Genomic DNA, 16,621 nt, shown 5'->3' on the forward strand with positions numbered 1-16,621 from the left:
GCCAGAGTCTCCTGCCTGTCCGGAGCTGCCGGAGTCTCCCGCCTGTCCGGGGCCCCCTGCGAGGGTCCCCAGTCCGGGGCCTGCGTCGAGGGTCCCCACTCCAGAGGCGCCACCACAGATAGATGACCACCCAGACACTCCCCTATAGGTTTAGGTTTTGCGGCAGCACCTTTGGGGGGGGGGGGGGGGGGGGGGGTACTGTCACGCCCTGACCTTAGAGATCTTTTTATGTCTCTATTTTGGTTTGGTCAGGGCGTGAGTTGGGGTGGGCAATCTATGTTGTGGGTTCTATGTTTTCTATTTCTGTGTGTTTGGCCGGGTGTTCTCAATCAGAGGCAGCTGTCTATCGTTGTCTCTGATTGAGAACCATACTTAGGTAGCCTTTTCCCACCTGTGTGGTGTGGGTAGTTTTCTGTTTTGTGTCTTTCTGCACCAGACAGAACTGTTTTGGTTTTTGTTCTTTGTTATTCAGTGTTCAGTTCAATAAATAAAGATGAACACGTACCACTCTGCACCTTGGTCCTCCACTCCTTCCAACAGCCGTTACACAAATGCTTTTTGGAAGTCGATAAAGCAAGCGTATATTTTGGTATTATTTTGTTGGACATGTTTATCTATCAGGGTGTGTAGGGTGTAAATATGATCAGTTGTGCGATGTTTTGGTATAAATCCAATTTGGCTTTTACTCAAGACATTGTGTTTATTAAGGAAGTATAGAACGCTTACATTTATAATACTACAGAAAATCTTCCCCTGGTTACTGTTCACACAAATGCCTCTAACTGTTCGGGTTTGTCTCCGTTGAGGTTAAAGATTGGGGTTATGAGTCCAGATGTCAGGGAAATAACCTACACTCAGGATCAAATTAAAACAGTTATAATATAGCCAATTCGCACTAGTGAATTTGAGCATCTCATTTAGCATGTCATGAGGTCTTGCTTTTTAAATTTTGAGGCCTGAAGTTTCTTATAGAGCTCCTGTTCAATAATTTGGGAGTCCAATGGATTTATCCTTAATTTGGAATTCTTCTGCGTTGACATCAAATTGAACAGTGTTGTAGATGGGTTGTCCACATGTCACCATGTTGTATCTGTCTGGCTATCTGGCTGTTGAAAGAACCGCAGCGTGGTGAGCGTACATTTTCTTTTTATTTGAAAAGACGCCGAACAAAACAAACACTACAACAAACCGTGAAGCTAAAGGCCATAAACAAAGTCAACTTTCCACACAGAAATGAGGGAAAAAGGTTCCCAATCAGAGACAACGATAGACAGCTGTCCCTGATTGAGAACCATACCCGGCCAAAACATAGAAACACAAAATCATAGAAAACGAAACCTAGAATGCCCCAAATCACACCCTGACCAAACCAAATAGAGACATTAACAGGGCAGGTCTAAGGTCAGGGCGTGACGGTATCGCTAATTCCTCGTTTCAATTTTTATTTGGCTTTTTCCAGTTTTACCAGAAGTTGTTTGTGTTTATGGACTCAGTATCAGCTGCCTGCTGTTGTACTGTGCTTTTTTTGGTTCTGAGTGTACGTTTATAGAATTTTAAAGTCTCACAGAAGGAAGAAGGCGCAATTAACCATTATTTGGGTCTCTGTGCTTTTGTTTTTTTCCTTAATTTTACAATCTGCATCAAACCTGTTGTCATATGCAGTCTTTTTTGTTATTTCATTTGTGCTTCTTTTGCCGTTTGCCTGAATATATAGTTGATGTTTTGTGCTGCTAGATTGATGCCTTCTTCACTGTGAGTGAATGTGGTGTCCAGGAAGTTATCTAAGAGTGTTTGGATATTTTGGTTACAGGTTGCTTTCTGGCCTCTTCTGGCTGTGCCGGGTGGAGATAAGTGTACATGACAATTTAAGGCCAGATTGTTCTACAAGATGTTCAAACGTTTATAGAAGGATCAAATAACAATCACAGTTGTTATAGCAACAAGTCAGTACCTCAGGAGTAAATGTCAGTTGTCTTTTCATATCCGGGCATTCAGAGGTCGAGGCATTCAGAGGTCGAGACAGCAGGTGCGGCAGAGAGAGAGAGAGTCAACAACAGCACGTCCAGGTCAGGGTTTCCTAGCCGCTGGCAGAACAGTTGAAACTGGAGCAGCAGCACGACCAGGTGGACTGGGGACAGCCAGGAGTCATCAGGCCAGGTAGTCCTGAGGCATGATCCTAAGGCTCAGGTCCTCTAGGGGGGAAGGGAGAGAGGGAATTAGAGGGATCATACTTAAATTCAAAGAGGACACCAGATAAGACAGGAGAATTACACCAGATATAACAGACTAAGCCCCCCTGGCACAGACTATTGCAGCAGATACTTGACACTGAGACAGGGGTCGGGGGACACTATGGCCCTGTCCAATGATACCTCCGGACAAGGCCAACCAGGCAGGATATAACCACACGCATGTTTTCAAAGCACAGCCCCCACACCACTAGATGGATATCAACAGACCACCAAACTACTACCCTGAGACAAGGCTGAGTATAGCCCATGAAGATCTCCCCCACCGCATGAGCCTGAGGTGGCACAAAACCGGACAGGCAGATCACATCTGCGACTCAACCGGTTCAAGTGACGCACCCCTAGTAGGGACGGCATGGAAGAGCACCAGTAAGCCAGTGACTCAGTCCCCGTAATAGGAGCAGAGGCAGATAATCCCAGTGGAGAGAGGGGAACCGGCCAGGCAGAGAAAGTAAGTGTGGTTTGTTCCTCCAGTGCCTTGCCGTTCACCTTAACACCTCTGGGCCAGACTACACTCAATCATAGAACCTACAGAAGAGATGAGTCTTCAGTAAAGACTTAAAGGTTGAGACCGAGTCTGCGTCTGGACATGGATAGGCAGACCATTCCATAATAATTGAGCTCTATAGGAGAAAGCCCTGCCTACAGCTGTTTGCTTAGACATTATTGGGACAATTAGGAGGCCTGCGTCTTGTGACCGTAGCGTATGTTTAGGCATGTTCTGCAGGACCAAATCGTACAGCTAAGTAGGAGCACGCCCATGTAATGCTTTGTAGGTTAGCAGTAAAACCTTGAAATCAGCCCTAGCCTTGACAGGAAGCCAGTGTAGGAGGCTAGCACAGGAGGCTAGAACTTAAGTAATACGATAAAGTGGTTCTAGTCAGGATTTAAAAACTGAAGTTTATTTAGTGTTTTAGTGTTTTATCTGGAAGGTGCCAGAAGGTAGAGCACCGCAGGAGTCTAATCTACAATTGACTAAAGGATACATTTCTTTGCATCATTTTTTTGACAAAAACATTTGTTTTTTTTGCAATGTTAAGACTACGGAAAAAAAACTCTCCTTGAAATATTCCCTCACAGCATCTCTTTTGTCTAAGTTTTGTCAAACATTTTCCACCATCCACTTCCTTATGTCTGAAACACAGGCTTTCAGGGTGTGTGTGAGAGAGAGACCAGGACCTTTTATCTCCTAGTTGATCCCAAACCCAGGTGCAATTTGTCACCTTAACGACCTAATCGTTAAGGTGACAAAGACAGGACAGGAACACATCAGTCTCCAATGCACCATCTGACAAGTTGTTCTACACAGGAGCATGAAGAAAGGTAAAACACATATCCTGTCTCACATCTCCCAATACATTGCTAGGTGCTTTCAGTGTTGACAGTACCAAAATACAACAACTCATGTACAAAAACACTGAAATCGCCTCTATCCCATTCGGACCTTAGTGGCCCATAATGCAACACCAGCACCAGTCGGCAGCTCAGCTAACCGTCTGCATCACAGAAAGGCATGCTAGCTAGCAACAGCAGCACTTTTAGCACTCTGTAAACTATATTAACAACAACAATAAAACTCTGGAAGTTACATGTTTCAATAGTCTCACACTCCCTCATAACAATATCTACAGCATTAACCTTGGGATGTTTAATTTATTTCACGTTATGGACTTCTACAAAGGAGTAATCTGAAGTTTTCGATAATCATGAGTAATCTGCAACACATATATTTCTCTCTCTGCGTTTTCTCGTGAAAGTGAAAGCTAAAAGCTATCCTCTCTTGTTGAATGTGTCCTGTCTGTGTCCTAGATGGTATAGTATTTTTAGTTAGCTTTCCTCTCTTGTTGAATGTGTCCTGTCTGTGTCCTAGATGGTATAGTCTTTTTAGTTAGCTTTGCTCTCTTGTTGAATGCGTCCTGTCTGTGTCCTAGATGGTATAGTATTTTTAGTTAGCTTTCCTCTCTTGTTGAATGTGTCCTGTCTGTGTCCTAGATGGTATAGTCTTTTTAGTTAGCTTTCCTCTCTTGTTGAATGCGTCCTGTCTGTGTCCTAGATGGTATAGTATTTTTAGTTAGCTTTGCTCTCTTGTTGAATGTGTCCTGTCTGTGTCCTAGATGTTGAATGCTGCTTTGCGACCGTATTAAAAATAAATTGGGGATATTCTTTTTCTCAATTAGGTTGAAAAATAGAATGATGGAGCAGCAGTGATGGCTGTTTGATATTGTACGGTACTGTCTATCCAAGATAGTCGGAAGACTTCCTGTTTGGTGGAGCGCCATTTCCATTTCCAATTTTCTTTAAGCTTCAGGGCTTCAGGGCTTCAGGACTTCAGGGCTTCAGGGTTTCAGGGCTTCAGGACTTCAGGGCTTCAGGGCTTCAGGACTTCAGGGCTTCAGGGGTATTTTCTGTTCACCAGGGAGCACATTTTTTCATGTCAAATGTTTATTGTTTTCAGGGTTACAACTGCATCTAGGGTATTACGCAAGGTTAAATTAAGTTAGGTGGTTAACCGATTGTTGAACTCCGACGTCCTTGTGTAGGTGGAGGGAGTCTGGAAGGGCATCTAGGAATCTTTGGTTTGTCTGAGATTTCTAGCATGGGTTATGATGGTTGGGGTCTGAGCAGATTATTTGTTGCGATTTCAAAACGTAATAAAATGGTGGTCTGATAGTTCAGGATTATGAGGAAAAACATTTAGATCCACAACATTTATTCCATGGGACAAAACTAGGTCCAGAGTATGACTGTGACAGTGAGTGGGTCCGGAGACATGTTGGACAAAACCCACTGAGTCGATGATGGCTCCGAAAGCCTTTTGGAGTCGGTCTGTGGACTTTTCCATGTGAATATTAAAGTCACCAAAAATTAGAATATTATCTGCCATGACTACAAGGTCCGATAGGAATTCAGGGAACTCAGTGAGGAACACTGTATATGGCCCAGGAGGCCTGTAAACAGTAGCTATAAAAAGTGATTGAGTAGGCTGCATGATTTCATGACTAGAAGCTCAAAAGACGAAAACGTCATTTTTTTTGTTTGTTGGTAAATTAAAATTTGGCAAAAATGTTATCAACACCTCCGCCTTTATAGGGATATGGTCACTAGTGTAACCAGGAGGAGAGGCATCATTTAACACAGTAAATTCATTAGGCTTAATCCATGTTTGTCAGGCCAATCACATCAAGATTATGATCAGTGATTAGTTCATTGACTATAACTGCCTTGGAAGTGAGAGATCTAACATTAATAGCCCTATTTTGAGATGTGAGATATCACAATCTCTTTCAATAATGACAGAAATGGAGGAGGTCTTTATTCCAGTGAGATTGATAAGGCAAACACCAACACTGCCATGTTTAGTTTTGCTCATCCTAGATCAAGGCACAGACATAGTCTCAATGGGGATAGCTCAGCTGACGACACTGACTGTGCTAGTGGCAGACTCCACTAAGCTGACAGACTGGATAACAGGGTGCAGGCCAGGCAGCAGGCTCTCTCATTGCGGAGCTAGAGGAGTTAGAGCCATGTCTATGTTCATAGATAAGATGAGAGCACTCCTCCAGCTAGGATGGAGTCTGTCACTCCTCAGCAGGCCAGGCTTGGTCCTGTTTGTGGGTGACTCCCAGAAAGAGGGCTAATTATCTACAAATTCAATCTTTTGGGAGTGCTCAACCAGCGATTGAGTTGTGAGACTTTGCTGTCGCGCTTTCTAGCTGACATGCTGAGGCTATGTTGCGCTTGGTGATCTCTGACTGTTTCATCCTAACATCGCTGGTGCCGACGTGGATAACAATATCTCTATACTCTCTACACTGGCCAGTTTTAGCCTCAGCCAGCACCATCTTCAGATTAGCCTTCACGTCGGTAGCCCTGCCCCCTGGTAAACAATGGTATGATCGCTGGATGATACTTTTTAAGTCTAATATAGCGGGTAACGGGTGGAGGAGAGACCTGAGAAGGCTCTGATTTGTTGCTTAGTGGAGAGAACCGGTTGAACGTTTCTATCGGCTGAATGAGCAACAGCTTTATATAGTTGAGCTGACAGCATGTCTTTCTAGAAGATAAAACTGTCCGGCTGCAGGGACTGTGCAGGGGGATTAACGTCTTGAGGCTATTTTTTATCCGCTTCCTGTCTGACTGACGTGCCCAAAGTTTAACTGCCAAAGTGAACTGCCTGTAACTCAGTCCCAGAAGCCAGGATATGCATATAAGTGACACCATTGGATAGAAAATACTTTGAAGTTTGTAGAAATGTAAAAATAATGTATGAGACTACAACACAATTGATATGGTAGGAGAAAATGCAATTCAAATTCAAACAGATTTTTTTTTTTTTTTTTTTTTTGTGAGCCCATGCTCTTACAATGGAATGAATATCCAATTCCAGCTCCCAGATTGCAATTCCTATGTCTTCCACTAGATGTCACCAGTCTTTGTTCAAGGTTTCAGGCTTGTTGTTTCCCAAACGATGATGAATTTTGAGTTTTGGTAGTGGGAGTCAGAAATCAGTCTGTGCGTGCGCAACGAAGTGTATGCGCACCTGCTAATTTTGCTTTTCTATTGAACATACTTTTAGTTTATTTACATTGTAGAGTACCTGAGGATTAAATATAAACATATTTGGACTTGTTTTAACAAAGTTTAGCAGTAGCTTTTTGGATTCGTTTCACTGCATGTTGAACGAGTGGATTACTCAAATCGATGGTGCCAACTAAACAGATTTTTGGGATATAAAGAAGGATTTTATCTGACAAAACAACCATTCATGTTGTAGCTGGGACCCTTTGGATTGCAAATCAGAGGAAGATGTTCAAAAAGTAAGTGAATATTTAATTGCTATTTGTGATTTTATGAAGTCTGTGCTAAATTGGAATATATTTTGATGTTGGGCACCGTCCTCAAACAATCGCATGGCATACTTTCACTGTAAAGCCTATTGTAAATCAGACGATGCAGTTAGATGAACAAGACTTTGAGCTTTTAACCGAAATAAGACACTTGTATGTACCTAAATGTTTAATATCCATAATTTTTATGATTATTTATTTGAATTGCGTGCCCTCCAATTTCAGGTGTGCCTTTAATGTTACTCGTTACCTTTAGATGGTATAGTCTTAATGTTTAATGTTACTCCTTACCTTTAGATGGTATAGTCTTAATGTTACTCCTTACCTTTAGATCACATATGTCAGAGTCAAGGCCCGCGGGCCACATCCGGCCCGCAAGAAGGTTTTTTACGGCCCCTGGGATGATCTTGATTTATTATTAGAACCGGCCCGCAGCAAGCCGGCAGCCCGCAGATCTTTTACACGCACCAATACTACATTTCCCACAATGCAAAGGTGACGCACCGAGCAGTAGGCTGCTTCATTTCAATATTTATTGGCACAGCAGTCGTCAGCATCACAGTAAAATTAACTTTCAGATACCCATCAAAAATGGCAAAACGGAAGGTGGATACTGAGAACCGGGGGTTTCAAACAAGGTGGGAGTCGGAGTATATGTTCACGAAGGTAGCTGGAAAACCTGTGTGTCTTCTGTGTGGAGAAAGTGTGGCGGTACTGAAAGAGTATAATCTGAGACGACATTATGAAACGAAACACGCGGACAAAAACAAGAATATGGACATGGAACAAAGGCTACAAAAGGCAGAGGAATTAAAACGAGGCCTCAAATCTCGACAGGCTCTGTTCAAAAAAGCCAAATCACAAGGCCAGGCTGCTGTCAAGGCCAGTTTTATTTTGGCAGAAGAGATCGCTAAATCAGCCCGGCCATTTACGGAGGGGGATTTCATCAAAAACTGCATGATTAAAGTTTGTGACGAAGTTTGCCCAGAAAAAAGGCAACTCTTTTTAAATGTGAGTCTGAGCAGAAACACCATTGCCGAGAGAGTAGACCAGTTGTCCATCAATCTAAAAGAGCAGCTTGTGAAAAAGGGAAAAGATTTTATTGCATATTCCTTGGCTGTGGATGAGAGCACCGACATTTCTGACATTGCCCAGTTGTCAATTTTCATCCGCGGAGTGGACTCCAACCTAAGCGTGACAGAGGAGTTTTTGGCTTTACGTCCTATGCATGGCACAACTACGGGGCATGATTTGTATGAAGAGGTGTCAAGATGTGTAAATGAGATGGAGCTGCCTTGGGAAAAACTCGTGGGTTTGACAACCGACGGAGCACCTGCGATGTGTGGACACAGGAGCGGACTGGTGGCGAAGATACGGGAAAAGATGCAAGAGGAAAACGCGACAGGTGAGCTGACAGCTTATCATTGTATCATACACCAGGAAGCGTTGTGCGGTAAAGCCTTGAAAATGGAGCATGTAATGAGCATCATCACGCGCACAGTTAACTTTATCAGAGCCAAAGGTTTGAATCACCGCCAGTTCAAGGCATTTCTGACGGAGTTAGAAACGGAGCATGGTGATTTGCCTTATCACACAGAGGTGCGATGGCTAAGCCAGGGAAAGGTGCTTCAAAGATGTTTCGAGCTTCGTGAGGAGATTTGTCTGTTCTTGGACAGCAAAGGGAAAGACACAACACAACTCCGAGACGAAATGTTTCTGTGTGAAATGGCTTTTCTGTGTGACATTACGAGTCATCTGAATGCAATAAACTTGCAGCTGCAGGGTCGGGATCGTGTCATCTCTGATATGTACAGTACAGTGAAGGCATTTAAAACCAAACTGACTCTGTGGGAGACGCAGATGCGGAAAGAAAATTTGAGCCACTTTCCCAGCTGCCAGACCATGAAAGAGAAGCTCTCTACCAGTGCGTTCCCGAGCACACAGTTGGCTGATAAAATAGGTATGCTTGCCGCTGACTTTCGACGCCGATTTGCTGACTTTGAAGCACAAAAAAGCAGGTTGGAACTGCTCGGTAACCCATTTGCTGTTGACGTGGAAAGCTCACCACCAAACCTCCAAATGGAGTTGATTGACCTCCAATGCAATGATGCACTGAGGGCAAAATATGCGGCAGTGGGTGCTGCGGAGTTCGCCCGTTTCCTCCCCGGCACAATGCCCCAGCTGCGCATCCAGGCTGCTCAAACGTTGTCTATGTTTGGCAGCACATACCTGTGTGAACAACTGTTTTCTTTGATGAACCTGAACAAAACATCACACAGAAGTCGACTTACTGCTGAACACCTCCACTCAATTCTGAGGATTTCTTCAGCTCAGAGCCTTACCCCGAACATTGATGAACTTGTGGAAAAGATGGGACACCACCAAGTATCACCCTCAACCTCAAACAAGTGAACATTACTGTGCAATCACATATTTAGAGTTTTTACTCAGTTCAAGTTTAAAAGTTAAAATTTAATATTTGTTTTCACTGCATGTTACTTCTCCTTAAACAAAGTGTTGTTTTTGATTAATAGATTTTTGCACTTTATTTTTTTGTATTTCAATCCAATTATATTTTAAAAATATTTCAGTTGAGTGGATGATAGAAAATTGCTATTATTGTTTTTTCTTTGAAGTAAATTTAGCCCACTTTTGCTAAAATAGAAAATATAGTCTACTGATGGTGCCTTGAATACCGGTTTCTTTCATTTAATGTTCATGTTATGGGGATATTTATATAAAGGAAATTTGTCTTTTGTGTCTGTTGAAAATTAAAGATTACTGACAGAGCCATAAGAAAATATTGCTTTATTTATCTGATCATATTGTAATATATTTGTTAGGTTTTCAGTAGGTTCAATTAGGTTCACTAGACTATATGCGTCATTTAAAAATTTTTCAATGAACATTCGAACAGTCCGGCCCTCGTCTTGTAGCTGATTTTTTTATTTGGCCCTCCGTCCATTTGACTTTGACACCCCTGCTTTAGATGGTATAGTCTTAATGTTTAATGTTACTCCTTACCTTTAGATGGTATAGTCTTAATGTTACTCCTTACCTTTAGATGGTATAGTCTTAATGTTTAATGTTACTCCTTACCTTTAGATGGTATAGTATTAATGTTACTCCTTACCTTTAGATGGTATAGTCTTAATGTTTAATGTTACTCCTTACCTTTAGATGGTATAGTCTTAATGTTACTCCTTACCTTTAGATTGTATAGTCTTAATGTTTAATGTTGCTCCTTACTTTTAGGTGGTATAGTCTTAATGTTTAATGTTACTCCTTACCTTTAGGTGGTATAGTCTTAATGTTTAATGTTACTCCTTACCTTTAGGTGGTACAGTCTTAATGTTTAATGTTACTCCTTACCTTTAGATGGTATAGTCTTAAGGTTACTCCTTACCTTTAGATGGTATAGTGGTAATGTTACTCCTTACCTTTAGATGGTATAGTCTTAACGTTACTCCTTACCTTTAGATGGTATAGTCTTAACGTTACTCCTTACCTTTAGATGGTATAGTGGTAATGTTACTCCTTACCTTTAGATGGTATAGTCTTAACGTTACTCCTTACCTTTAGATGGTATAGTCTTAACGTTACTCCTTACCTTTAGATGGTATAGTCTTAACGTTACTCCTTACCTTTAGATGGTATAGTCTTAACGTTACTCCTTACCTTTAGATGGTATAGTCTTAACGTTACTCCTTACCTTTAGATGGTATAGTCTTAACGTTACTCCTTACCTTTAGATGGTATAGTCTTAACGTTACTCCTTACCTTTAGATGGTATAGTCTTAATGTTACTCCTTACCTTTAGATGGTATAGTTTTATTGTTACTCCTTACCTTTCGATGGTAGAGTGTTAATGTTACTCCTTACATTTAGATGGTATAGTGGTAATGTTTAATGTTACTCCTTACATTTAGATGGTATAGTGGTAATGTTTAATGTTACTCCTTACCTTTAGATGGTATAGTCTTAATGTTACTCCTTACCTTTAGATGGTATAGTCTTAATGTTAAAAATATTTAAAAACTTGAATAACTTTTGTCTGGACTTTTTGCGCTTCATCGATGTCATTCACTATAACAAAGGCACAGACCAGTCGCAGGCTCAAATTGTAGTATAGTGATTGTTATTAGCATTAGCAATAAAAAAGTAACAAAACATGTTTGAGAGAGAAAGGGGTGAAGGAGTTGATTTAACATTTAAACTTTGATAAATTGTTATAAATTGTTATCATTTTTTAGCCTACTATTAATAGACTACTATTAACATTTAATGGAAATGCGAATCCTATTCTGTGCCAGTGTCACAACTATTACGTTTTGGTTTTTCAGCGATCAGAATCAAACGTAGATTCAATCAGAGGAGGTGCCGTGAAAAAATCTAACAAATGACGATGACCTTAACCCCAGTATCCACTGAAGGAAACTCTATTGAGCAGCCCCCCTTGAACAACTTGTACCAGCTCAACATCCTAGGTGATTTCAATTGTACCTCATGTGAACTATGTACACTATGTTGCATAATAAAACCCATGTTCTTTATGTGTGTGGTGTATGGGTCATGTATCTCTCTCTCTCCTATGGAAACAATCTAAGTTCAGCGAGCCTGCACAAAGAGACAAAAACAAATATCAAAGAATGAAGTGAAAGATATTTTAATAAATTTGTGCGTTTTTTTGGCAGGAAGGCAGGAAGTTTTTGTCTAAAACCTTCATATATGTGGTATTCAAAATAAAAATGTCATTTTTTTCTGGGAAATTAAATTTCTGCCAGTCTAAGCATGAATATAGAACCTTGTGATTATGAAAAATGGGTATTAAATTGTATTTATAAAAAAAAACATTGTTATACTGAATTACATTTTATTAGGGTACATTCATATGAATCACAATAAAAATGATTTATTGGCTTTATTCTTGAATATGACTACTATAGGGGCATAGGTGACACTCCAATGGACATAAAAAAGCCTTTTAGGGAATTGTAATTTCTGTTTTATTATTTTGATACTTTGAAACTGGTCTTTGACCAATCTGTTTATGAGTATATGGAGTTGTTGTGATTAGTTACTGTGGAAGAGGATTTGGTGTTGTGTTTTTATTTGATGTTTAATCATGTTTTATTTTGTTTGAGTGTTTTATGTGTTCTGGGTGCCCAAACTCTCTCTGCTGCTCAGTTTCCACCTAATTGTGTGGGCAGTGTTCATATAGCCTGTCTTCTCTTGAGAGCCAGGACTGCCTACGGCGGCCTTTCTCAATAGCAAGGCTATGCTCACTGAGTCTGTACATAGTCAAAGCTTTCCTTAAGTTTGGGTCAGTCACAGTGGTCACATATTCTGCCACTGTGTACTCTCTTTTTAGGGCCAAAGAGCATTCTAGTTTGCTCTGTTTTTTGTTAATTCTTAGTTGAAGAGGCAGACCATGAAGGGCAATGGGTTATATAACTCACTCTCTCTCTTCTCTCCCCCTCCATCTCTCTCTCTCTTATGTATCTCTCTTTTAGTTCGCTAGAGCAAAGGTTCTCAGCTTTAGAGGCCAGGCACGTTAAGGAGCTTCAGGATCTTCAGAGGGAGAAACAGCAGTTGCAGGACATGCTGGAGAGACAGAGGCGGCTGGTCACCCAGCTAAATGGAGAGCTGGGGACCTCAACACACAACAGCACACTACTGCAGAAACAGCAGGCTATACTGACTGACACAGTGCAGCAGTTGCTAGCCATGGTCACCCACTGCAACGGTGAGAAAGATCTACTGTGAATGTGGTTGTTAATTGGAAGTAATGAAAGCATTTTTTTTTTTGCTTTTCCAATGGTTTTTAGTCCAGGAAAACCAATAGTCATTATCATGAATGCTATCCCTCTCTACCCAGATATACCCAGTACATAATCATTATCCTGAATGCTATCCGTCTCTACCCAGATATACCCAGTACATAGGCATTATCCTGAATGCTATCCCTCTCCACCCAGATATACCCAGTACATAGTAATTATCCTGAATGCTATCCCTCTCTACCCAGATATACCCAGTACATAGGCATTATCCTGAATGCTATCCCTCTCTACCCAGATATACCCAGTACATAGTCATTATCCTGAATGCTATCCCTCTCTACCCAGATATACCCAGTACATAGTCATTATCCTGAATGTTATCCCTCTCTACCCATATATACCCAGTACATAGTCATTATCCTGAATGCTATCCCTCTCTACCCAGATATACCCAGTACATAGTCATTATCCTGAATGCTATCCCTCTCTACCCAGATATACCCAGTACATAGGCATTTTCCTGAATGCTATCCCTCTCTACCCAGATATACCCAGTACATAGTCATTATCCTGAATGCTATCCCTCTCTACCCAGATATACCCAGTACATAGTCATTATCCTGAATGCTACCCATCTCTACCCAGATATACCCAGTACATAGGCATTATCCTGAATGCTATCCCTCTCGCCCCAGATATACCCAGTACATAGTCATTATCATGAATGCTATCCCTCTCTACCCAGATATACCCAGTACATAGGCATTATCCTGAATGCCATCCCTCTCTACCCAGATATACCCAGTACATAGTCATTATCCTGAATGCTATCCCTCTCTACCCAGATATACCCAGTACATAGTCATTATCCTGAATGCTATCCCTCTCTACCCATATATACCCAGTACATAGTCATTATCCTGAATGCTATCCCTCTCTACCCAGATATACCCAGTACATAGTCATTATCCTGAATGCTATCCCTCTCTACCCAGATATACCCAGTACATAGGCATTTTCCTGAATGCTATCCCTCTCTACCCAGATATACCCAGTACATAGTCATTATCCTGAATGCTATCCCTCTCTACCCAGATATACCCAGTACATAGGCATTATCCTGAATGCTATCCCTCTCTACCCAGATATACCCAGTACATAGTCATTATCCTGAATGCTATCCCTCTCGACCCAGATATACCCAGTACATAGTCATTATCATGAATGCTATCCCTCTCTACCCAGATATACCCAGTACATAGTCATTATCCTGAATGCTATCCCTCTCTAACCAGATATACCCAGTACATAGGCATTATCCTGAATGCTATCCTTCTCTACCCAGATATACCCAGTACATAGTAATTTTCCTGAATGCTATCCCTCTCTACCCAGATATACCCAGTACATAGGCATTATCCTGAATGCTATCCCTCTCTACCCAGATATACCCACTACACCCAAAGAGGAGCCAGTGATCTACAGAAACTGTGCTGAAATCTTCAGATCTGGGCTCACAGAGAATGGTGTCCACAGCATACGACCCCCTAACTCTACCCGCACAGTTAAGGTAAGGGGTTACGACCCCCCCAACTCTACCCACACAGTTAAGGTAAGGGGTTACGACCCCCCCAACTCTACCCACACAGTGAAGGTAAGGGGTTACGACCCCCCCAACTCTAACCACACAGTAAAGGTAAGGGGTTACGACCCCCCCAACTCTACCCACACAGTGAAGGTAAGGGGTTACGACCCCCCAACTCTACCAACACAGTGAAGGTAAGGGGTTACGACCCCCCAACTCTACCAACACAGTGAAGGTAAAGAGTTACGACCCCCCCAACTCTACCAACACAGTGAAGGTAAGGGGTTACAACCCCCCCATTCTACCAACACAGTGAAGGTAAAGAGTTACGACCCCCCCAACTCTACCAAGACAGTGAAGGTAAGGGGTTACAACCCCCCCATTCTACCAACACAGTGAAGGTAAGGGGTTACGACCCCCAACTCTACCAACACAGTGAAGGTAAGGGGTTACGACCCCCAGCTCTACCAACACAGTGAAGGTAAGAGGTTACGACCCCCCAACTCTACCAACACAGTGAAGGTAAGGGGTTACGACCCCCTAACTCTACCAACACAATGAAGGTAAGGGGTTACGACCCCCAACTCTACCAACACAATGAAGGTAAGGGGTTACGACCCCCCCAACTCTACCCACACAATGAAGGTAAGGGGTTACGACCCCCCCAACTCTACCCTCACAGTGAAGGTAAGTGGTTACAACCCCCAACTCTACCCACACACTGAAGGTAAGGGGTTGCGACCCCCCCCAACTCTACCCACACAATGAAGGTAAGGGGTTACGACCCCCCCAACTCTACCCACACACTGAAGGTAAGGGGTTACGACCCCTAACTCTACCAACACAGTGAAGGTAAAGAGTTACGACCCCCCCAACTCTATCAACACAGTGAAGGTAAGGGGTTACAACTCCCCAACTCTACCCACACAGTGAAGGTAAGGGGTTACGACCCCTAACTCTACCCACACAGTGAAGGTAAGGGGTTACGAGCCCCCCAACTCTACCCACTCAGTGAAGGTAAGGGGTTACAACCCCCCAACTCTACCCACACAGTGAAGGTAAGGGGTTACGACCCCTAACTCTACCCACACAGTGAAGGTAAGGGGTTACGAGCCCCCCAACTCTACCCACTCAGTGAAGGTAAGGGGTTACGACCCTAACTCTACCCACACAGTGAAGGTAAGGGGTTACGACCCCTAACTCTACCAACACAGTAAAGGTAAGGGGTTACGACCCCCCCCAACTCTACCCACACAGTGAAGGTAAGGGGTTACGACCCCCCAACTCTACCCACACAGTGAAGGTAAGGGGTTACGAGCCCACCCAACTCTACCCACACAGTGAAGGTAAGGGGTTACGACCCCCCAACTCTACCCACACAGTGAAGGTAAGAGGTTACGACCCCCCCCCCCCCAAACTCTACCCACACAGTGAAGGTAAGGGGTTACGACTCCCCCCCAACTCTACCAACACAGTGAAGGTAAAGGGTTACGACCCCTAACTCTACCCACACAGTGAAGGTAATGGGTTACGACCCCTAACTCTACCCACACAGTGAATGTAAGGGGTTACGACCCCTAACTCTACCCACACAGTGAAGGTAAGGGGTTACGACCCCCCAACTCTACCAACACAGTGAAGGTAAGGGGTTACGACCGCCCCCCCAGCTCTACCCACACAGTGAAGGTAAGGGGTTACAACCCCCCCATTCTACCAACACAGTGAAGGTAAGGGGTTACAACCCCCCAACTCTACCCACACAGTGAAGGTAAGGGGTTACGACCCCTAACTCTACCCACACAGTGAAGGTAAGGGGTTACGAGCCCCCCAACTCTACCCACTCAGTGAAGGTAAGGGGTTACGACCCTAACTCTACCCACACAGTGAAGGTAAGGGGTTACGACCCCTAACTCTACCAACACAGTAAAGGTAAGGGGTTACGACCCCCCCCAACTCTACCCACACAGTGAAGGTAAGGGGTTACGACCCCCCAACTCTACCCACACAGTGAAGGTAAGGGGTTACGAGCCCACCCAACTCTACCCACACAGTGAAGGTAAGGGGTTACGACCCCCCAACTCTACCCACACAGTGAAGGTAAGGGGTTACGACCCCCCCCCCCCCAAACTCTACCCACACAGTGAAGGTAAGGGGTTA

The 16,621-nt window shown here is 43.0% G+C and overlaps 1 protein-coding gene across 2 annotated transcripts in view; it reads left to right on the forward strand.

Moving 5' to 3' along the window:
- Positions 1-16,621, forward strand: part of LOC110515436 (angiopoietin-2) — a 95,573-nt gene that overhangs the window by 25,514 nt on the left and 53,438 nt on the right. For both annotated transcript variants that reach the window (XM_036953648.1, XM_036953649.1), the window contains exons 4-5: positions 12,610-12,842; positions 14,325-14,449. In XM_036953648.1, the coding sequence (XP_036809543.1) occupies positions 12,610-12,842; positions 14,325-14,449 (358 nt within the window). The remainder of the gene's footprint in view (positions 1-12,609; positions 12,843-14,324; positions 14,450-16,621) is intronic.

Source organism: Oncorhynchus mykiss, chromosome 18 (genome assembly GCF_013265735.2).
Source record: "Oncorhynchus mykiss isolate Arlee chromosome 18, USDA_OmykA_1.1, whole genome shotgun sequence".
In the NCBI taxonomy this organism is placed as follows: Eukaryota; Metazoa; Chordata; class Actinopteri; order Salmoniformes; family Salmonidae; genus Oncorhynchus; species Oncorhynchus mykiss.